At 39.0% G+C, this 25,309-nt stretch overlaps 1 protein-coding gene across 1 annotated transcript in view; it reads right to left on the reverse strand.

Annotated features, from left to right (window-relative positions):
* Window positions 1–24,956, reverse strand: part of tjp1b (tight junction protein 1b) — a gene marked incomplete at both ends in the record, with an annotated part of 186,756 nt that extends 161,800 nt beyond the window's left edge. Inside the window, one exon of the mRNA XM_080736219.1 lies at window positions 24,859–24,956. Within this exon, the coding sequence (XP_080592345.1) occupies window positions 24,859–24,956 (98 nt within the window). The remainder of the gene's footprint in view (window positions 1–24,858) is intronic.
* Window positions 24,957–25,309: the final 353 nt, after the last annotated feature.

Genomic DNA, 25,309 nt, shown 5'->3' on the forward strand with positions numbered 1-25,309 from the left:
GTGTGTGTGTGTGTGTGTGTGTGTGTGTGTGTGTGTGTGTGTGTGTGTGTGTGTGTGCTTGTGTGCATGCATGCAGGCACATGCATGCATGCACATACAGTACAGTACATGCACACACACACACACACACACACACACACACACACACACACACAGTTGCCCAAAGACAGAATGAATGAAGTGTAAATCAGTGGTCCGGGGACCACCAGTGGTCCTTGAGGGGGTTCCAGGGGGTCCCCAGCTAAATGATTGGGGACCAAATGGACCCTTCTAGATCTGTAACTCTTCAGAGTGTAGAACGAAAGCACATTCATTTCATCAAGTCTACACAATTAGAGAATGTAGAAGAATTGTTCCTTTGATCCAGGCTTGTCACAATACTGGATTTAGAACTTCAATACCATATTTTGACATGTCGACACTCAGTACCATTTTCAATACCAGGCAACCACGGCCATTTCAATGCAAACATGTTTATTTTTATTTGTACTTCTTGAGGTACAGTAGAAGGTAGTGTACTTTTTAATGTTTTCACATTCTAAGTACAAACAGGCCTTTAAAATAAGTAGGAAGAAGTCAGAGTAGGAAGGATACACATTAAAGTAACGTTGGTGTAAACCAACGAGAGACGGTCAAAACTGAGTATCGATGTTATCCACACTATGGAAAAGTCATATTGAAAATGTATACTATATTTAAAATCAAGACTTTCTGTTAAATCAATATTTTTGACAACACTACGTTTGCTTGTTTGGTAGGTGTTGGTGTGACGCTAAATGTCATCACATGACCAATAAATAAATAAATAAATAAATAAAGGACGGATGTGAAAAAGGTTGAAAAAACACTGTTTTAGACAGCATGTTGCCAGGTTCATTGTTTACCTCGTAACCATGGTTACCGCAGCCTACTTTGAACCTCTACACATTGTTCCCTTGACATGAATGGTCAGCTTTGGTCACATGTTCTGGTCACATGGGACGCTATTGGTCCAGAGACAACAAAACACACGCAGGGGGAAACGGTTCCTGTCTTTTGTCATTCATGACATTTACTCTGACCTTACACTGTGGAAAAAACGCTTCCATAGGGTTTGTTGACTGTTGTTTGGTGCACTGCTAGGATTTATACTGAAGACCATAGCTGGTGCAATAGTCCAGCCCCTCTTTGACTACGGAGTCCACGTATGGTATCGTGACGCCCCACAAGCCCTAAAAACTAAGCTCCAAACAGCCCAAAATAAACTAATTAGGGTCCTGCTTAACCTTCCCTATCAGTCTCACCTCACCGCTACTCACCAGTTAAGAGTGGGTTGGCTCAGAGTAGATGACAGAGTACAGCAACTTGCAATGGGCCTGGTGTACAAGATACACTACACCACTAAGATACCTGTCAAAATACTTTATAAACGTTAAGGAGGTCCACAATTACAATACCAGAGGCAGTGCCACAGATCACTTTCAACCCAAAGTCAACTCAAACAAAGGGTCAAACTCGTTCTTCTGCTATACAACCAAAATGTGGAACGCCCTACTGAAGGCCTTAAAGGAGTGTGGTTCCCTAGCATCCTTTAAAATCGCCCTGAAAAACCACTTACAGGCGGCAGCCATTCACAACTGGCAATAACAAACCTAGCCCAGCCTCCCCTGACCCTTCTTTGTATTTACCTACTGTATATATTTTTTGCACTGTTCATTTTATTTGTTTTTACTTTTTTCTTTTACTATATCTACTGCATAGTACTGTGTTCTATTTGTCTGTCATTCAATGTTATATGAGATACCTCAATGGTTTCCTGTGTAAATAAGCTTAGTCTTTTCTAGGTTCTCCTTTTAGTAGACCTTGTACCAGTGAACTGTGCCGTCATGAAACTGTACCTTTTCCTATGCAAACTGACAATAAAGTCTTCAATCAATCAATCAATCAATCAAAGATCGCTATGCCTGAAACTCATCCAGTGAGAAATGTTCTGTGGTGCAAAAACTAAACGTGATTAAAATGTGTATTTTGTATTGCAATAATATTTTGTAATTAATTAATCTAAATTAATCAGTTAAAGTCCCAGCCCTAAAATAATATTAACATTATTGATTGATTCCATTTAATTCTCTCTCCTCCACAAGCAGAGACTCAGTGTGAAACAAGCAGTTTCTCTACTCAATAAGTGTTGCTTTTTCTCTTGTTAACAACATCTCTCTGGCTGTGTCCGAAATGCAGAACACGTTCCCTACTCCCTAACCCTAAATGAGGGATCCAGATGTAGTGTACTACAGTAGTGAACAAATCAGCGCATTTCGGACACTACCCCGTCGCCATCTGGTTGCGTCATCGCTGTCGCACAGTTAAAACACTCTAGTGCTGGCTTTTGGAGCAATAAATAATAGCCGATCTACAAGCTCTCAACTGGGGGCGAAGCGACGCGTTGTGAGCTTGTACATCAACTCCCCAATGTGGATTGGAAATAACATACCATACCAACATGTTGCGTTGTTATTATGAGAAATAGGCCAAATATAATTATGTTTTTATTCATCACAATTCAATAAAATAATGTTAAAAAATGTATAGGCCTATATATATTTTTTAAATTGTATTCATTCATTGGTGAATCAATGAATGAATAATGTGTATGCCACATTCATTTGTCTCACATGCAGACATACACCCATGTTTGTGATAAAATAGGTTATTCTTGCTAATTTAAATAACATTATTTTATCATGATTATTATCAGCTGTGGAAGGTTGGGAAGAAAAGATCGAAAAACAAAAGCCTCCAGCGTCTATTCTCGTATATTCTCTTCATAAACAACTTTAGAGCTGTTTTAATCATTAAATGATGAAAAGCAAATTTTGTTCTGGTGACAATGCTGTGGACAGTTGTTTTCTTTAGCCGGTGGTTCTGCTACGAGCGGTTCTGTTGCGTTTGCTCAGCAACAGGTGGCTACTCCTCCTGCCATGCAGAGACGCAGAGACGAACCTGCAGTGTGCGTGTGCGCGTGCACACCGTATGTGCGTGCTCAAAGCGCGAGACAGCGGCCGCAGCGCAGTGCATTGTGGGGCGGCAGGGCTTGAATAGCGCTTGAATAGTGACCATCGAATGCTCACTACAAATCGAAATGCATTGTGGGATACTTCAGTACACTATATTAGGGTACAAAAATGCTCACTATACATTCGGACACTAGTTCAAAATGGCGGAGCCCCATTTTAGTACACTACATTAGTGAATAGGGTGGATTTCGGACACAGCCTTTGTTCTCTGGCTGGCTGTGTTCCCATACCTACTTTATACCTCTCCTCTCCTCTCCTCTCCTCTCCTCTCCTCTCCTCTCCTCTCCAAAATGAAATATAACGATTAAAAGGCATGAAATATTCAAACCTTGTGACATGAGTGGTGATCTGTGGGAGGACAACCTGATCCAATAAAGGGAAACATAATCATGATTCAACGTATTCATATCTGCTGAGTGACAGCAGAGTGTATCATACTGTATGCTTGGTGAAACCTGCTGGTCTATGCAGGATTAGACGCAAGCAGCAACGGTTTTCAGTTCAGGAGGGTCAACAGGTCAGGAATGTGTCAAACTGAGACATTTCTGACCTGAGTCAGGTTGTGACACAGAATCCAGTGCTGTTGATTGTATAATAATGCATTGCATTTTTATAGCGGTTTTCTGAGCAAGTTGCGAACTCAAAGCTCTTTACAATGATTGGTCCATTCATTCATACATTGGGCAACATGTTTGAAAAAACAAAACAAAAAAAAGCAAAGCGGTGAACAGTCGATGCCAGCGTCCTCACTTCCCACATTCACACACCAACGGTGGCAAAGCGGACACCGACCCTCACTGGAGGCAACGTGGGGTTCAGTGTCTTGATCAATGTGGGGTTCAGTGTCTTGATCAATGTGGGGTTCAGTGTCTTGATCAATGTGGGGTTCAGTGTCTTGATCAATGTGGGGTTCAGTGTCTTGATCAATGTGGGGTTCAGTGTCTTGATCAATGTGGGGTTCAGTGTCTTGATCAATGTGGGGTTCAGTGTCTTGATCAATGTGGGGTTCAGTGTCTTGATCAATGTGGGGTTCAGTGTCTTGATCAATGTGGGGTTCAGTGTCTTGATCAATGTGGGGTTCAGTGTCTTGATCAATGTGGGGTTCAGTGTCTTGATCAATGTGGGGTTCAGTGTCTTGATCAATGTGGGGTTCAGTGTCTTGCTGAAGGACACTTCCACAAATGGACAGGAGGAGGAGCCGGGATTTGAACCGCCACATGGATCATTGGTCAACCTGCTCTGCCTCCGGAGAAACAGCCGCCCGCTATAATTGTTTACATGGACACTTAATGTACTACACAGCGTCCTATGGTGAGTTAACTTCATATACAATCCAGTTACACTATGTATGTATGGTGAGTTAACTTCATATACAGTCCAGTTACACTATGTATGTATGGTGAGTTAACTTCATATACAGTCCAGTTACACTATGTATGTATGGTGAGTTAACTTCATATACAGTCCAGTTACACTATGTATGTATGGTGAGTTAACTTCATATACAATCCAGTTACACTATGTATGTATGGTGAGTTAACTTCATATACAGTCCAGTTACACTATGTATGTATGGTGAGTTAACTTCATATACAGTCCAGTTACACTATGTGTGTATGGTGAGTTAACTTCATATACAATCCAGTTATACTATGTATGTATGGTGAGTTAACTTCATATACAGTCCAGTTACACTATGTATGTATGGTGAGTTAACTTCATATACAGTCCAGTTACACTATGTATGTATGGTGAGTTAACTTCATATACAGTCCAGTTATACGGCTGTCCGTCCGTCCGTGAGTGAGTCAGTCAGTCAGTCAGTCACACGTCACACGTCACACTTTTGCCCTGCTCATATCTCCACAACTGTTGCCCCCATCCATGTCAACTTTTGCACACACACTCCTTACCTGCCAAACTACAACCTCCAAGGACCCCCAGTGGGGGACCTCCAGGTGTAAAAAATGACCAAATGTGCAAAAATTACCAAATGACCACCCCAACGGGGCTGCTCATGGGGAATTCCTGGGGACCACCCACTCCTGGTGCTCCAGAACGGATGCAAAAGTGGTGGCGCCCCCAGTGGAGGACCCCCTCCACTGCAGCTCACATAAAATGCCGTAACTCGGGCTAGGAGCGTCCGGGAGAGCCGGGGCCGGTACCTATTCGTCCGCCAAGGCAACGCGGAGACCCCACCCCTCATTTCTCACATGGCCCTCTTCTAGCGCCACCTTCAGGCCGATTTTTAAAACACATTTTTGGACTCTGCTCCTTAAGTTTTTGCCCTAAAATCACGCAAATCGCTACACAGTATGTCTACACTCATCCCATCAACATGAATCTGTCCCATATAGCGCCACCTTCAGGCCGATTTTTAAAAACACATTTTTGGACACTGCTCCTACAGATTTTGCCCTAAAATCACGAAAATCACTACACAGTATGTCTACACTCATGTCATCAACATGGATCAGGAACATTTTGGAAAAACACATTTTTGCCCTATTTGTGGAGATAAGCCTATATCCCGATTAGGGAGTCTTACTGGTACTATGTACGTATGGTGAGTTAACTTCATATACAGTCCAGTTATACTATGTATGTATGGTGAGTTAACTTCATATACAGTCCAGTTACACTATGTATGTATGGTGAGTTAACTTCATACAGTCCAGTTACACTATGTATGTATGGTGAGTTTACTTCATATACAATCCAGTCACACTATGTATGTATGGTGAGTTAACTTCATATACAGTCCAGTTACACTATGTATGTATGGTGAGTTAACTTCATATACAGTCCAGTTATACTATGTATGTATGGTGAGTTAACTTCATATACAATCCAGTCACACTATGTATGTATGGTGAGTTAACTTCATATACAGTCCAGTTACACTATGTACGTATGGTGAGTTAACTTCATATACAGTCCAGTTATACTATGTATGTATGGTGAGTTAACTTCATATACAGTCCAGTTACACTATGTATGTATGGTGAGTTAACTTCATATACAGTCCAGTTATACTATGTATGTATGGTGAGTTAACTTCATAATACAGTCCAGTTATACTATGTATGTATGGTGAGTTAACTTCATATACAGTCCAGTTACACTATGTATGTATGGTGAGTTAACTTCATATACAGTCCAGTTATACTATGTATGTATGGTGAGTTAACTTCATATACAATCCAGTCACACTATGTATGTATGGTGAGTTAACTTCATATACAGTCCAGTTATACTATGTATGTATGGTGAGTTAACTTCATATACAATCCAGTCACACTATGTATGTATGGTGAGTTAACTTCATATACAGTCCAGTTATACTATGTATGTATGGTGAGTTAACTTCATATACAATCCAGTCACACTATGTATGTATGGTGAGTTAACTTCATATACAGTCCAGTTATACTATGTATGTATGGTGAGTTAACTTCATATACAATCCAGTCACACTATGTATGTATGGTGAGTTAACTTCATATACAGTCCAGTTACACTATGTATGTATGGTGAGTTAACTTCATATACAGTCCAGTTATACTATGTATGTATGGTGAGTTAACTTCATATACAGTCCAGTTACACTATGTATGGATGGTGAGTTAACTTCATATACAGTCCAGTTACACTATGTATGTATGGTGAGTTAACTTCATATACAGTCCAGTTAGACTATGTATGTATGGTGAGACCTGAAGCTCCATTTGGAGGCCTACAATCTGGGCCCTCTGAACCGAGCAACGTACGAAACAGCAGAGTAAGCATGAACTGTAGAGTCAATAAACAAGATGAATAAATAGGTCACATAAGTAGAGTGGAGAGAGAGGAGAGTAGTGGCTGAAAGAAACTATAGGATAGAAGGTAAACAATGAACCAATGTCTAAACAACAGGCTATCTATACATTAAACTATAGGATAGCATGTCAACAATGAAGTTAGCATCTGGCTAAACCAGTAAGACTCCCTAATCGGGCGCTAGAAGAGGGGCATGTGAGAAATGAGGGTGGAGGTTGTGGCAAAGTTTGGCATGGATAAGGGCAACGGTGCCGGAGATAAGAGTAGGGCCAAAAGTGTGATATGACGGACAGACGGAGGGACTGACTGACTGACTGACTGACTGACTGACTGACTGACTGACTGACTGACAGACAGCTGGTGGAGGTTTTCGTAGTAGCTTGCGACCTGGTGGTTGCAACAACATGCTATCTAAATAAAAGTGTGTGAAACTCATCAGAGTGAGCTATAGGGAAAGGACGGACACACAGACACGCGGACGGACGGACAGGGGGCAAAACATAGCCTCCCCATGCCTTGTGGCCTGGTGGAGACAACTACTCAACACAGTGGATCTAGTAAACTACAGAGAAGATCTAGTAAACTACTCAACACAGTGGATCTAGTAAACTACTCAACACAGTGGATCTAGTAAACTACTCAACACAGTGGATCTAGTAAACTACTCAACACAGTGGATCTAGTAAACTACTCAACACAGTGGATCTAGTAAACTACTCAACAGAATGCAGATAATCTGTGACGTTGTTAACAGAACCTAACACGTCCAGAACCCTTACAGTACTTCTCACATAAAGGAAGGAACCTTTACACTGAAAGAGCTCAGAGCATGTATGATAATGTATTGAACCTTTACACTGAAAGAGCTCAGAGCATGTACTGTATGATAATGTCTTGAACCTTTACACTGAAAGAGCTCAGAGCATGTATGATAATGTCTTGAACCTTTACACTGAAAGAGCTCAGAGCATGTATGATAATGTATTGAACATTAGGCAAGCTCATCATAGCAATACAAAATCATTTGTAGATCTGCAGCTTCCACCACTTTAGCTCCACACTCCTGTAACAAGGAAAACATAAAGAATTTAAACTCTGAGATACGAGCTCTGTGCCCGACACTAGAACAGATTTACAGTATGTAAGGCCTTGTGCTTCTGTTGCACTCTGGGTGCATAATGCATTATCAGCAGAGTAGCAGACAGAACACTTGTACCGCCGTAGAAAGACACTGTTCCTGTCTGTAGAACTTTATCGTTCTGCTGAAAGATACGGTTGGTCTAACCTGGCGTCACCAGTCTTTCCTAAGCCTGGTGTTCCTTTACAACGGGCCGTTTGATCCGGTCTAGGAGGAAACCACAAGCAAAAGAAAAGGCGTCGCTTTGTTTTGGTTCCCCCCGTTTGTTTCCCCAATCCCTATTTAAATGCTGGAGTAGCCTAGTGTAGTCTTGCCAGTCGCTAACAGTTGGACTAAAAGATGCATATATCAAACACATTTTCCAAAAGCAAAACTACGCCACATCAAGGAGTTTATTAGGTAGGCCCTAAAAGTGTGTCCTTGAGCGCAGGGGAATTATTTTGTGTTAAAACTGAATCTGGTTTGATCTTTCCGGCCAAAGTGTAGTCCACAACTACAACATGACGTAGAGTGGTTTCCTTTAAGGACTACAACATGACGTAGAGTGGTTTCCTTTAAGGACTACAACATGACGTAGAGTGGTTTCCTTTAAGGACTACAACATGACGTAGAGCGGTTTCCTTTAAGGACTACAACATGACGTAGAGCGGTTTCCTTTGAGGACTACAACATGACGTAGAGCGGTTTCCTTTAAGGACTACAACATGACGTAAAGTGGTTTCCTTTAAGGACTACAACATGACGTAGAGCGGTTTCCTTTAAGGACTACAACATGACGTAGAGTGGTTTCCTTTAAGGACTACAACATGACGTAGAGTGGTTTCCTTTAAGGACTACAACATGACGTAGAGCGGTTTCCTTTAAGGACTACAACATGACGTAGAGCGGTTTCCTTTAAGGACTACAACATGACGTAGAGTGGTTTCCTTTAAGGACTACAACATGACGTAGAGTGGTTTCCTTTAAAGGGTCAGTTCACCTCTGGGACAACCAGATCTTATTTTATTGTTGTTTGGGACACGATCAACACAATCCTGAGTTTTTTTTGTGTTCAATCTGTGTTTTGAGATAGTTTAGTATTTCAGAATGAACGATGATGCATTTTGCATCATATGACTCGTCATGCTGCATCATATGATGCAAAATGCATCATCGTTCATTCTGAAATACTAAAATATAATCGAACACAAAAAATAACTCAGGATTGTGTTGATCGTGTCCCAAACAACAATAAAATAAGTTGTCCCAGGGGTGAACAGACCCTTTAAGGACTACAACATGACATAGAGTGGTTTCCTTTAAGGACTACAACATGACGTAGAGTGGTTTCCTTTAAGGACTACAACATGACGTAGAGCGGTTTCCTTTAAGGACTACAACATGACGTAGAGTGGTTTCCTTTAAGGACTACAACATGACATAGAGTGGTTTCCTGTGGTACAACATGACGTAGAGTGGTTTCCTTTAAGGACTACAACATGACATAGAGTGGTTTCCTTTAAGGACTACAACATGACGTAGAGTGGTTTCCTTTAAGGACTACAACATGACGTAGAGTGGTTTCCTTTAAGGACTACAACATGACGTAGAGTGGTTTCCTTTAAGGACTACAACATGACGTAGAGTGGTTTCCTTTAAGGACTACAACATGACGTAGAGCGGTTTCCTTTAAGGACTACAACATGACGTAGAGTGGTTTCCTTTAAGGACTACAACATGACGTAGAGTGGTTTCCTTTAAGGACTACAACATGACGTAGAGTGGTTTCCTTTAAGGACTACAACATGACGTAGAGTGGTTTCCTTTAAGGACTACAACATGACGTAGAGTGGTTTCCTTTAAGGACTACAACATGACGTAGAGTGGTTTCCTTTAAGGACTACAAAATGACGTAGAGTGGTTTCCTTTAAGGACTACAACATGACGTAGAGTGGTTTCCTTTAAGGACTACAACATGACGTAGAGTGGTTTCCTTTAAGGACTACAACATGACGTAGAGTGGTTTCCTTTAAGGACTACAACATGACGTAGAGCGGTTTCCACTCCCGACCGGATCAAACAACAAAAACTGTTAAGCGATCCCAGGCTACTCTCTGTAGAGCTTTATCATTCTGCCATGTTATTTCTCTTCTAGCGCCACCATGAGGCCAATTCTTGCAAAACACATTTTTGGACAAAATTTGCCCAAATCGGTACACAGTATGTCTAGACTCTTGTCATCATTTTTATTGCAAAAACACATAAAATAAAATACAAATAAAATAAAGAGGCTTTTTTGTTTGATGTCTGTGTCTAAAACACCCTTTGTCTGAACAAAAATCCAAAATGAAATGGACCGAAACAAAAAAAGAGGGGTTATGTGGGCATGTTATCCTTATTTAAAAGATAAGCGGTCCACCTTTTTTCAAAAACGTTTTCCTTACCATTAATTTTATATGTCACCTTCTCCATAGAGTACATGTCCTCCATTTTGTCCAACCATTTATCCACCTTGGGAGGTTCTAAACTTTTCCAACCCCTTGATATTGAGTGCTGTAATTCTCAAAATCCAAAAGAGATATAAATCTCTGCTCTGCAGACTTTGGGGACGTGTTCCCAGAAGTATATTGTGGTTTTGTAAATGTAAAACTCTCCCAAATATTTGTTCTATTATTTGTGTGACTCTTGACCAGAAAGTTTGTATTCTGGGACATGTGAAAAAGATATGGGTGTGATCCGCATAGCTCTCCCCACATTCCCTCCAGCAACCTGAGTTTGAGTGGTACTTAGATATTGACAGAGGTGTTTGGAAGTACCTTATATTGATTTGCCAGGCATATTCCTGCCAAAAAGGTGATCTTAAGAAGTTAAAAATGTCTTTGAAACTCTGATTCCACTCATTCCCATTTATAGTAATTCTCAGTTCTTTATCCCATGCACTTATCCTTAAAGGACAACTTTAGTTTTTTGCAACAAGGGTTCATATTTTAGATTGTAATTAAAGAATATAAAAGATGAGTGTTAAATTAATTTAATTTACTTCTTTCTAATGTTTTAGAGATTCTTATTTCAGTGGTTGGGGGCATGCGTACAAGTGGCTAAATATGTAATTTTACACAGAATAAGCCCATTCCCAAGATACAACGCAACCTTTCATGGTTGGATGTGACTTATGGGGGCTAGAAGTGTTACTGTAAATAGCAATAAAGAAATTGCTGGCTTATTGTGTCTAAAAATACATATTTAGCCACTTGTACGCATGCCCCCAAGCATACGCATGCCCCACATTTTAGCACGGTAAACGTGATAAAACAATAGAACGAAGCAAATGAAAACATTTAAACACTCACTTTTTCTTTTCTCTAATTACCATCTAAAATATGAACCCTTGTTGTAAAAAAACTAAGTTGTCCTTTAATGTAGACTAAATCTTCAGATTTGATTTCCTGAAATATTTGATAAAGTTGTCCAATTGTATTTCTATAATCATTTCTTTGATGTGATTTTATTATATATCTCAGGAGAGGGTGAAGGTTTCCAAGAGTTCTGATTTTAAGGCGGTCTTTTAGGTAGCTCCTCACTTGCAAATATCGATGAAAGTGATTTCTAGAAATTCCATATTGATCTACTAAATATTCAAAAGAGACCACCTCTTCTTCCTTGTACATTTGATAGAATCTTGTGAGACCTTTCCCTTCCCATATCTTAAAGACTTGATCCATAGTATTCGGAGTGAAATCTGAGTCACGTGACATTTCTCTCAAACAAGTCATTTCTTGTTCTTTGACTTTACTTATTTTACATATTGTTTTCCAAATTTTAAATGTATTGTGTATAGAGTGGTTGAATGTTTTAATCTGTGCTTTTCTGGGGTATAGAGCACTTGATTATTCTTAGTTCAGTGTGGTATCAAGCACCGAAAATAGCAGAACTCCAAGCTCACACTTGTGAGCTTGGAGGTCTACCATTTTCAATATTTTCACCAAAAGGCCCTTTTATAAATGTCAGCCCCTGCCTCTCTAACATTCTGTGCACTCCCCTGGTTGTGCTTCAGGATGAAGACCAACCTGCAGGCTGTTATTGACCTGCTAATTAAACATGACGATAGTAATCCAGCTGTAATTAAAGGATCCAATGTCTGTCACACACACGCACGCACGCGCGCGCACGCACGCACGCACGCACGCACGCACGCACGCACGCACGCACGCACGCACGCACGCACGCACGCACGCACGCACGCACGCACGCACGCACGCACGCACGCACGCACGCACGCACGCACGCACGCACGCACGCACGCACGCACGCACGCACGCACGCACGCACGCACACACACACACACACACACACACACACACACACACACACACACACACACACACACACACACACACACACACACACACACACACACACACACACACACACACACACACACAGCTTGCTGACTGCAGGTAGAATTCTACTGTTGCAACAACAAGTCCAGATGAAGATAAAAACACTGAAACAGCAATAAATGCTCAGATGAACATAGCAGCAAGTAGCCTTTAATACTGTCTATACTGCACTACTGTATACTACTGTATATTACTGTATACTACTGTATACTACTGTATATTACTGTATACTACTGTATACTACTGTATATTACTGTATACTACTGTATACTACTGTATATTACTGTATACTACTGTATACTACTGTAGATGAACATCACAGCAGCAAGTAGCTGTACTTTATACTGTCTATACTATACTACAGTTATTACTGTATACTACTGTATACTACTGTATACTACTGTATACTACTGTATATATATTACTGTATATTACTGTATACTACTGTATATATATTACTGTATATTACTGTATACTACTGTATACTACTGTATATTACTGTATATTACTGTATACTACTGTATATTACTGTATACTACTGTATCTGTATACTACTGTATATTATTGTATACTACTGTATATTACTGTATACTACTGTATATATATTACTGTATATTACTGTATACTACTGTATATTACTGTATACTACTGTATCTGTATACTACTGTATATTACTGTATATACTGTATATATATTACGGTATATTACTGTATACTACTGTATACTACTGTATATTACTGTATATTACTGTATACTACTGTATCTGTATACTACTGTATATTACTGTATACTACTGTATATTACTGTATATTACTGTATACTACTGTATACTACTGTATATTACTGTATATTACTGTATACTACTGTATCTGTATACTACTGTATATTACTGTATATTACTGTATACTACTGTATATTACTGTATACTACTGTATCTAACCAGCTTTCTCTCCATCTCTCACAGAACAACCTGCTGGATCCCAACCAGTCAGGTTTTAAACCGGCCCATTCCACAGAAACGGCACTCCTAGCAGTCACAGAAGCACTCCATGCTGCCCAGGCTGCCTCCCACTCTGCAGTCCTGATTCTTCTGGATCTATCAGCTGCATTCGACACAGTGAATCACCAGCTGCTCCTGGACACCCTTGCTGACATAGGCATCACCGGGACGGCACTAAAGTGGTTCTCCTCCTACCTGTCGGACCGGACCTACCAGGTCTCATGGAAAGGTTTGCTTTCATCCCCCCGAACCCTCCAAACGGGAGTCCCCCAGGGATCCGTACTTGGCCCTCTGCTTTTCTCCCTGTACTCTAAATCCCTTGGTGCTGTCATCTCTGCTCACAACCTGTCCTATCACTGCTATGCTGATGACACTCAACTGTTTTTGTCCTTCCCTCCTTCTGCCACCAGGTGGAAGAACGCATTGCTGCATGTCTGGCCGACATCTCACAGTGGATGTCAGCCCACCACCTCAAGCTGAACCCGGACAAGACAGAGCTACTCTTCTTCCCAGCTAAGTCTTGCCCTAAGCAAGATCTCACTATTTCCATAGATAACGCATTGGTGACTTTGGTTCCTACCGCTAGAAACATTGGTGTGGTTCTGGACAGCCAGCTATCATTCAAGGCACACATTGCATCAGTCACCCGGTCCTGTAGGTTCACACTCTATAATATCCGTAAAATCAGACTTTTCCTCACCCAGGAGGCAGCCCAGCTCCTCATCCAGACATCTGTCATATCAAAACTTGACTATTGTAACTCTCCTCACTGGTCTCCCGGCATGTGCACTTAAACCTCTCCAACTGATCCAAAATGCAGCGGCACGACTGGTCTTCAACCAGCCTAAGTTCTCACATGTCTCTCCCCTTCTCCGCAGCCTCCACTGGCTTCCGGTTGCGGCCCGCACGGAATACAAAACTCTGATGCTGACCTTCAAAGCAGCCAAAGGTATGGCTCCTCCATACCTCCAAAACCTGATCAACCCCTACACCCCCACCCGTGCACTTAGATCAACCAACACAGGGATGTTGACAGAACCCTCGCTAAAAACCCCAGGGCAAAAATCCACTTGTCCGAGACAGTTTGCCCTCCTGGCCCCCAAGTTGTGGAATAAACTCCCTGTCGCACTTAGAACAACGGACTCACTCGCTAGCTTTCGCCGAGGACTGAAGACTCACCTTTTCAGACTCCACCTAAACCCTTAGTAAAAATCAATGACCATACATGAAGCTAGTTAGCATTTGTTTTTAGGTTTTTAGAGACCTTTTTTTTTACGGATTATATAGTTTTTTTTCTAGATATATATTCATTCACATTTGTAATATTGCTGTTGATGTACTGACACTTAATCTTGTTTATTATGGTGATGTTTATTTGCTTATTGTAAGTCGCTTTGGATTAAAATCGTCTGCTAAATGCCTAAACTGTAAACTACTGTATACTACTGTATCTGTATACTACTGTATACTACTGTATACTACTGTATATTACTGTATATTACTGTATATTACTGTATACTACTGTATACTACTGTAGATGAACATAACACTACTACCTTTATACTGTCTATACTGCACTACAGTTATACTGTATACTACTGTATCTGTATACTACTGTATATTACTGTATACTACTGTATATTAATGTATACTACTGTATATTACTTTATACTACAGTATATTACTTTATATTACTGTATACTACTGTATATTACTGTATCTGTATACTACTGTATATTACTGTATATTACTTTATACTACAGTATATTACTTTATATTACTGTATACTACTGTATACTACTGTATATTACTGTATATTATCTGTATACTACTGTATATTACTGTATATTACTGTATGTTACTTTATACTACTGTATATTACGTTATACTACTGTATACTACTGTATACTACTGTATATTACTGTATACTACTGTATACTACTGTATATTACTGTAGATGAACATAACACTACTACCTTTATACTGTCTATACTGCGCTACAGTTACTTTATACTGGAGTATTTCCATGTTTCAATACTTTATACTGTCTATACTGCAAACCATAGACTGCACTAAAGCTTTATACGAATTGTGATGCGCTGTGAGCTTGTAGATTGGCTATGACTTTCTGGCTACTTTATGTACTTTAAGTACTACATTACGTTTGACTTATTATTAAACGATTACTTCACACAAAAACATAAGAGCAAAACCATAACTAGTAAGACACCTAAAGGGCGAGGTCGCGTCCTAAAGGGCGAGGTCGCGCCATGTCTTGGCCATCCGGCCAGTGATGTATATCCGACCGGTTACCCATATATGGAGACCCCTGGTACCATATATGGAGATCCATGTACTGCTGTGAGAGCCCAAACATGCTTACTCAGTTTTTCGTTACGTGAAAGTTCTATGATGTCTATGACATCTGACATCATACATACAATCCCTTTTAGGCCCATATATGGAGATCCCTGTCTGTAGAAACAGCCAGCCACACAGATATGGGCTCTCTTCTCCCATATATGGGCAATCCCTTATGAAGTTCTAGATATGGGCTTAATATTGATGACATCAGGGATCTCCATATGTGCATAAAAGGGATTCTGTTAGTGTGGTTCCTAAAAAACTAGCAGATCTTCAAGAGCTTGTAGATCTGCAATTTTTTGGGGGGTACAGGACAGGGACTGCCCATAAGTCCCAAGGTTCATTATTCTGAAGGTTCATTATTCTGAAGGTTCATTATTCTGAAGGTTCATTATTCTGAAGGTTCATTATTCTGAAGGTTCATTATTCTGAAGGTTCATTATTCTGAAGGTTCATTATTCTGAAGGTTCATTATTCTGAAGGTTCATTAGTCCGAAACTCCGAATTTAGTTAGGGTTACTGAGGTTGGGGTTAGGGTTAGAGTTAGGCTTAGTATTCTTAACACATTGGGACTAATGAACCTTTGGACCAATGAACCTTTGGACCAATGAACCTTTGGACCAATGAACCTTTGGACCAATGAACCTTTGGACTAATGAACCTTTGGACCAATGAACCTTTGGACTAATGAACCTTTGGACCAATGAACCTTTGGACCAATGCCATGGCACCTGCAGGACACCCAGGAACGTGCTGGCCATTGGGAAAAGCGGGACAACTCCCGAACGGCCGGTTCATTCCCGGCCGGTCCCGGCCGGCCTTTAGGAACAAAATAAAAATAAAATGTCGGCCTTCGTTCCATTTTGGGGGCTGGGCGGCCAACAAAGTAAATCGTCACTGTCTGGCAGAAACCTCGTATCTCTAAGTTTAAAATTTATACATATTTTCGCAAAGCAAAGCCCTGCTTCATCATACAAGGCCGTTGCACAAAAGTAGTGAAAACAGCAGATCTACGCACACATCTACGCACATCTACATCTACGCACACAACGCCTCGCACCGCCCAGGTACCCAGGGGGCAAACCAGCCTTTTTTTAGGAAACCTGCATTTGCCCCGACATAAAAAGTTGTCCACCAGAAATATTATCTATGACCCAGTAGGATCACAACCTATATGGACAACCCGGTCAATTTGTACAACAAAGTCCAATATGGCCGCCTCAATATTAGCCCCTATTAGTTTTAATGGGGGGTGAATAGGGCAAAATTTTAAACTGAGGGATATTTCCACGAAACTTCACAGGTTGATCAATGGTATACATATGAACATTTTTTGTATTGCAAGTTTCCATGAAATCCAATATGGCCGCCACAATATGGCCGCCATAATGTAAGGACCCAGAAAATAGGTTTTGCCTCTAACTTCTGAACCAGATGAGCTAGAAACGCAAACTTGGTGTCTATTTCATGGTGTCTGACCATGGGAGACTCAATGGAATAGCTAATTTTATTATTGGGTATGTCTGGACCTTTATTGTGCATATTTGCAAGATGGTGGACTCCCAAAATAGAGCTTTAACATAATTTCTACCATGATTGTTGACTGCTTTTGCAAATACAAGCAATATGAATCCATTTGTTAAGATTTATGGCACAGAAGGGACTTATACCTGTATTATTCTTGAGTTTGCATGTTGTCAAAATGGCTGTAAATGAGATATTATATTTCCTGACCGATTCTACTGTATGTAGTTGTAGCAATGACTTCAGATAAAATCAGAGACCAAAACAATGTATTTTAGAAATTATTTTTTTATTAAAAAAAATAAAAAAAGAGAGAGATTATCTCAATGAAATGAATGCAACTGCCTTTTTGGGTCTTTCACACATAGACATGCACATGCTTTCCAACAACTTCAGCTTCAGGGAAATTATAATGAACACATGATTAAAACAGGCTGCATTATAATGCAAATAATTGCTAGTCACTATCACTGTCATGTGTACCTATCCTGCTGCATCTTGTCTCCAGTCCTTGGCAACGACACCCCAAGTAGCATGCAATTCCCTTCTTCGCACATGAACAGTTTTTCTGGCAGCCTTTGATACAGCTACATGATATTGCCTTGTCCATTGATATAGGCCAGGCTGGCTCTGTAGATGGACAGGGGACTGCCTTCCCATGGCGGCAGCATGATATAGGCATCTATATCATGCTGCCACCCACCTCCTAGACCTTCCAGAGCTGTGGGTGAGAACAGAGCAGGATGCATATCTTCCTATCCATCACATGGTCTCAGCCCTTGGACTCGCACAGTGTCGTGCCCTGCCCTTTATTCACAGCCTGAGTGGCAGAGATACCACCAGCTATCCCTTTTTCACTGGAAAGAAGGCATGGTTCAAGACCAGCATGGGTCTAGATCTCCCTGCACTTCAGGAGTTTGGTGAAAATTCCTCTTATTCCCTCTCAGAGGATGTCAAGAATCAGGCTAGAGACCTCACAATAGCTGTATATGCATCAAAAGCTGACCATTCGGAGGACTTTGACCTGGCAAAGCTGAGAGTGTACAAGTTCCTAAATAACCGATCAACCCTGTTGAAGCTGCTGCCACCTACAGAAAATGCCTTTGGCCTGCACCTGAAAAGAGCTGCTCTTGCAGCCATAATAGATAAAACTGCACACATCGCGAAGCCAGACATCCCTTGCTTCACTGAATATGGATGGTCTCTCAGTGATGGGAAGGCAGTCCCCTGTACATCTACAGAGCCAGCCTGGCCTATATCAATGGACAAGGCAATATCATGTAGCTGTATCAAAGGCTGCCAGAAAAACTGTTCATGTGCCATCCATCCATCCATCCATCCATCTTCAACCGCTTATCCGGAATCGGGTCGCGGGGGTAACAGTTCCAACTGAGACTTCCAGATTTCCTTATCCTGCGCAACTTCCTCCACTCCCTCTGGGAGTATACCGAGGCGTTCCCAGGCCAGTCTGGAGATATCCTTCCATCTGGTCTTAGGTCTGCCACGGGGTCTCCTCCCAGTGGGACGTGCATCGAGGACCTTCCTAGGAAGGCGCTCGGGGGTCATCCGTACTAGATGCCCGAACCACCTAAGCTGACTCCTTTCCAAGTGAAGGAGCAGCGGTTCTACTCCAAGTCTCTCTCGGGTGATTGAACTTCATGTGCGAAGAAGGGAATTGCATGCTACTTGGGGTGTCGTTGCCAAGGACTGGAGACAAGATGCAGCAGGATAGGTACACATGACAGTGATAGTGACTAGCAATTATTTGCATTATAATGCAGCCTGTTTTAATCATGTGTTCATTATAATTTCCCTGAAGCTGAAGTTGTTGGAAAGCATGTGCATGTCTATGTGTGAAAGACCCAAAAAGGCAGTTGCATTCATTTCATTGAGATAATCTCTCTCTTTTTTTCTTTTTTTTTTAAATAAAAAAATAATTTCTAAGATACATTGTTTTGGTCTCTGATTTAATCTGAAGTCATTGCTACAACTACATACAGTAGAATCGGACAGGAAATATAATATCTTGTTTACAGCCATTTTGACAACATGCTAACTCAAGAATAATACAGGTATAAGTCCCTTCTGTGCCATAAATCTTAGCAAATGGATTCATATTGCTTGTATTTGCAAAAGCAGTCAACAATCATGGTAGAAATTATGTTAAAGCTCTATTTTGGGAGTCCACCATCTTGCAAATATGCACAATAAAGGTCCAGACACACCCAATAATAAAATTAGCTATTCCATTGAGTCTCCCATGGTCAGACACCATGAAATAGACACCAAGTTTGCGTTTCTAGCTCATCTGGTTCAGAAGTTAGAGGCAAAACCTATTTTCTGGGTCCTTACATTATGGCGGCCATATTGTGGCGGCCATATTGGATTTCATGGAAACTTGCAATACAAAAAATGTTCATAAGTATACCATTGATCAACCTGTGAAGTTTCGTGGAAATATCCCTCAGTTTAAAATTTTGCCCTATTCACCCCCATTAAAACTAATAGGGGCTAATATTGAGGCGGCCATATTGGACTTTGTTGTACAAATTGACCGGGTTGTCCATATAGGTTGTGATCCTACTGGGTCATAGATATAATATTTCTGGTGGACAACTTTTTATGTCGGGGCAAATGCAGCACACCTTCCTTTGCCCCCTGGGTAACAACTAAGTATTAAATCAGGTGTAAATCCAACACTAAACTAACTAATAAACGTATCATCCTAACCCTGAGAACTATCATTATAAATGTACAGAACTGTTATCATCCTAACCTGAGAACTATCATTATAAATGTATAGATCTGTTATCATCCTAACCTGAGAACTATCATTATAAATGTACATTTGTTATCATCCTAACCTGAGAACTATCATTATAAATGTACATCTGTTATCATCCTAACCCTGAGAACTATCATTATAAATGTATAGATCTGTTATCATCCTAACCTGAGAACTATCATTATAAATGTACATCTGTTATCATCCTAACCTGAGAACTATCATTATAAATGTACATCTGTTATCATCCTAACCTGAGAATTATCATTATAAATGTACATCTGTTATCATCCTAACCTGAGAACTATCATTATAAATGTATAGATCTGTTATCATCCTAACCTGAGAACTATCATTATAAATGTACAGATCTGTTATCATCCTAACCTGAGAACTATCATTATAAATGTATAGATCTGTTATCATCCTAACCTGAGAACTATCATTATAAATGTATAGATCTGTTATCATCCTAACCTGAGAACTATCATTATAAATGTACAGATCATCCTAACCTGAGAACTATCATTATAAATGTATAGATCTGTTATCATCCTAACCTGAGAACTATCATTATAAATGTACATCTGTTATCATCCTAACCTGAGAACTATCATTATAAATGTACATCTGTTATCATCCTAACCTGAGAACTATCATTATAAATGTACATCTGTTATCATCCTAACCTGAGAACTATCATTATAAATGTATAGATCTGTTATCATCCTAACCTGAGAACTATCATTATAAATGTACATCTGTTATCATCCTAACCTGAGAACTATCATTATAAATGTATAGATCTGTTATCATCCTAACCTGAGAACTATCATTATAAATGTACATCTGTTATCATCCTAACCTGAGAACTATCATTATAAATGTATAGATCTGTTATCATCCTAACCTGAGAACTATCATTATAAATGTACAGATCTGTTATCATCCTAACCTGAGAACTATCATTATAAATGTATAGATCTGTTATCATCCTAACCTGAGAACTATCATTATAAATGTACATCTGTTATCATCCTAACCTGAGAACTATCATTATAAATGTATAGATCTGTTATCATCCTAACCTGAGAACTATCATTATAAATGTACATCTGTTATCATCCTAACCTGAGAACTATCATTATAAATGTATAGATCTGTTATCATCCTAACCTGAGAACTATCATTATAAATGTATAGATCTGTTATCATCCTAACCTGAGAACTATCATTATAAATGTACATCTGTTATCATCCTAACCTGAGAACTATCATTATAAATGTATAGATCTGTTATCATCCTAACCTGAGAACTATCATTATAAATGTACATCTGTTATCATCCTAACCTGAGAACTATCATTATAAATGTATAGATCTGTTATCATCCTAACCTGAGAACTATCATTATAAATGTACATCTGTTATCATCCTAACCTGAGAACTATCATTATAAATGTATAGATCTGTTATCATCCTAACCTGAGAACTATCATTATACATGTATAGATCTGTTATCATCCTAACCTGAGAACTATCATTATAAATGTACATCTGTTATCATCCTAACCTGAGAACTATCATTATAAATGTACAGATCTGTTATCATCCTAACCTGAGAACTATCATTATAAATGTACATCTGTTATCATCCTAACCTGAGAACTATCATTATAAATGTATAGATCTGTTATCATCCTAACCTGAGAACTATCATTATACATGTATAGATCTGTTATCATCCTAACCTGAGAACTATCATTATAAATGTACATCTGTTATCATCCTAACCTGAGAACTATCATTATAAATGTATAGATCTGTTATCATCCTAACCTGAGAACTATCATTATAAATGTACATCTGTTATCATCCTAACCTGAGAACTATCATTATAAATGTATAGATCTGTTATCATCCTAACCTGAGAACTATCATTATAAATGTACATCTGTTATCATCCTAACCTGAGAACTATCATTATAAATGTATAGATCTGTTATCATCCTAACCTGAGAACTATCATTATAAATGTATAGATCTGTTATCATCCTAACCTGAGAACTATCATTATAAATGTACAGATCTGTTATCATCCTAACCTGAGAACTATCATTATAAATGTATAGATCTGTTATCATCCTAACCTGAGAACTATCATTATAAATGTATAGATCTGTTATCATCCTAACCTGAGAACTATCATTATAAATGTACATCTGTTATCATCCTAACCTGAGAACTATCATTATAAATGTATAGATCTGTTATCATCCTAACCTGAGAACTATCATTATAAATGTATAGATCTGTTATCATCCTAACCTGAGAACTATCATTATAAATGTACATCTGTTATCATCCTAACCTGAGAACTATCATTATAAATGTATAGATCTGTTATCATCCTAACCTGAGAACTATCATTATAAATGTACATCTGTTATCATCCTAACCTGAGAACTATCATTATAAATGTACAGATCTGTTATCATCCTAACCTGAGAACTATCATTATAAATGTACATCTGTTATCATCCTAACCTGAGAACTATCATTATAAATGTATAGATCTGTTATCATCCTAACCTGAGAACTATCATTATAAATGTACATCTGTTATCATCCTAACCTGAGAACTATCATTATAAATGTATAGATCTGTTATCATCCTAACCTGAGAACTATCATTATAAATGTACATCTGTTATCATCCTAACCTGAGAACTATCATTATAAATGTATAGATCTGTTATCATCCTAACCTGAGAACTATCATTATAAATGTATAGATCTGTTATCATCCTAACCTGAGAACTATCATTATAAATGTACAGATCTGTTATCATCCTAACCTGAGAACTATCATTATAAATGCATAGATCTGTTATCATCCTAACCTGAGAACTATCATTATAAATGTATAGATCTGTTATCATCCTAACCTGAGAACTATCATTATAAATGTACATCTGTTATCATCCTAACCTGAGAACTATCATTATAAATGTATAGATCTGTTATCATCCTAACCTGAGAACTATCATTATAAATGTACATCTGTTATCATCCTAACCTGAGAACTATCATTATAAATGTACAGATCTGTTATCATCCTAACCTGAGAACTATCATTATAAATGTACATCTGTTATCATCCTAACCTGAGAACTATCATTATAAATGTATAGATCTGTTATCATCCTAACCTGAGAACTATCATTATAAATGTACATCTGTTATCATCCTAACCTGAGAACTATCATTATAAATGTACAGATCTGTTATCATCCTAACCCTGAGAACTATCATTATAAATGTACATCTGTTATCATCCTAACCTGAGAACTATCATTATAAATGTACATCTGTTATCATCCTAACCTGAGAACTATCATTATAAATGTACATCTGTTATCATCCTAACCTGAGAACTATCATTATAAATGTATAGATCTGTTATCATCCTAACCTGAGAACTATCATTATAAATGTATAGATCTGTTATCATCCTAACCTGAGAACTATCATTATAAATGTACATCTGTTATCATCCTAACCTGAGAACTATCATTATAAATGTACATCTGTTATCATCCTAACCTGAGAACTATCATTATAAATATACATCTGTTATCATCCTAACCTGAGAACTATCATTATAAATGTACAGATCTGTTATCATCCTAACCTGAGAACTATCATTATAAATGTACAGATCTGTTATCATCCTAACCTGAGAACTATCATTATAAATGTATAGATCTGTTATCATCCTAACCTGAGAACTATCATTATAAATGTATAGATCTGTTATCATCCTAACCTGAGAACTATCATTATAAATGTACAGATCTGTTATCATCCTAACCTGAGAACTATCATTATAAATGTACAGATCTGTTATCATCCTAACCTGAGAACTATCATTATAAATGTATAGATCTGTTATCATCCTAACCTGAGAACTATCATTATAAATGTATAGATCTGTTATCATCCTATAAATGTACAGATCTGCTGTATTTTCCTGAAAAATGTCCTGCAAATGCATTCTTTTCCACAGCCTGTTTTGATGTTATAATTACACTACATACATGATGTTATAATTGTTATGGAGAATGGAGTGTATTTTTGCAGAAACTCACTAACAGCAAGAAACCAGAAACCATCCATTCCATAGAGAAGCAGAATCCACCTTCATGGGTGAATTAAAACTTTGATGTCAGAGACGGTCAAACAAATAGCAAAAAAATAACTGATCTACAAGCTCAATGTTCTGCAAATCCACTGAGAGTCTACTGTCTTCCCAATGGCACATGGATCTGTAGCTCTAAAACTAACTTCTAAATGATAAATCTTCCAAACAGCAAACCCAACTTGGATCTTGTTCTAATCATAAACATACGGTATGTTTCTTTAACCACAACACTTTTTTTGTCTTTTCTTGTGAAGACAAAGAAAATGATTCCTCATAATGTCTACATCTATTCTACACACACACACACACACACACACACACACACACACACACACACACACACACACACACACACACACACACACACACACACACACACACACACACACACAGCGGTGCATCTATTCTTCTCTCTGAGGAGGAGGAGGAGGGTTCAACACGTACATCCTTCACTCCACATCTCTACTTTACTACGCCTCGCCTCGCGTGGCTCAATGTCGTCAGCCGGGCGACGAAGGATGCTGCGTATGGAGATGATAGTCTTATAGAGATGATAGTCTGAGGGTCCTACCCCCCCCCCCCTTCTACTCACCACATATGTTTCCTAGGAGGAAGACGGTGTTCTTTGTTGATGGCGGTCACCCCGAGAGCCAGCTGCATGACTGTAATGTACTTCTGGTAGTTCACCATCTTATTAATGAGAGTTCATAATGGTAGACTCATCCATCCATATGTAGAGACACACTACTTATTAATGATAGGTCATAATTGTAGAGTCATCCATATGAACACTGAGAACACTTCTTATTTAGAACAATACCATGGTAGACTCATCCATCCATATGTAGAGAAATACTTCTTATGTGGAACAACACACTTCACCAGGGTAGAGTCCAACAATGGATTGTTACACTGTAGATAATTGTTACAGACAGTGTAGATGTAGTCTCTCATAACAGAATGGATTGTTCCAGTGTAGAAGTAGTCTCTTCTAACAGAGTTCAGTTCAGACATCCTAAAAGCAGATCAGGACTTCATGGACT

This window comes from Nannobrachium achirus, assembly GCF_963921795.1.
Source record: "Nannobrachium achirus genome assembly, chromosome: 11".
Lineage (NCBI taxonomy): Eukaryota > Metazoa > Chordata > Actinopteri > Myctophiformes > Myctophidae > Nannobrachium > Nannobrachium achirus.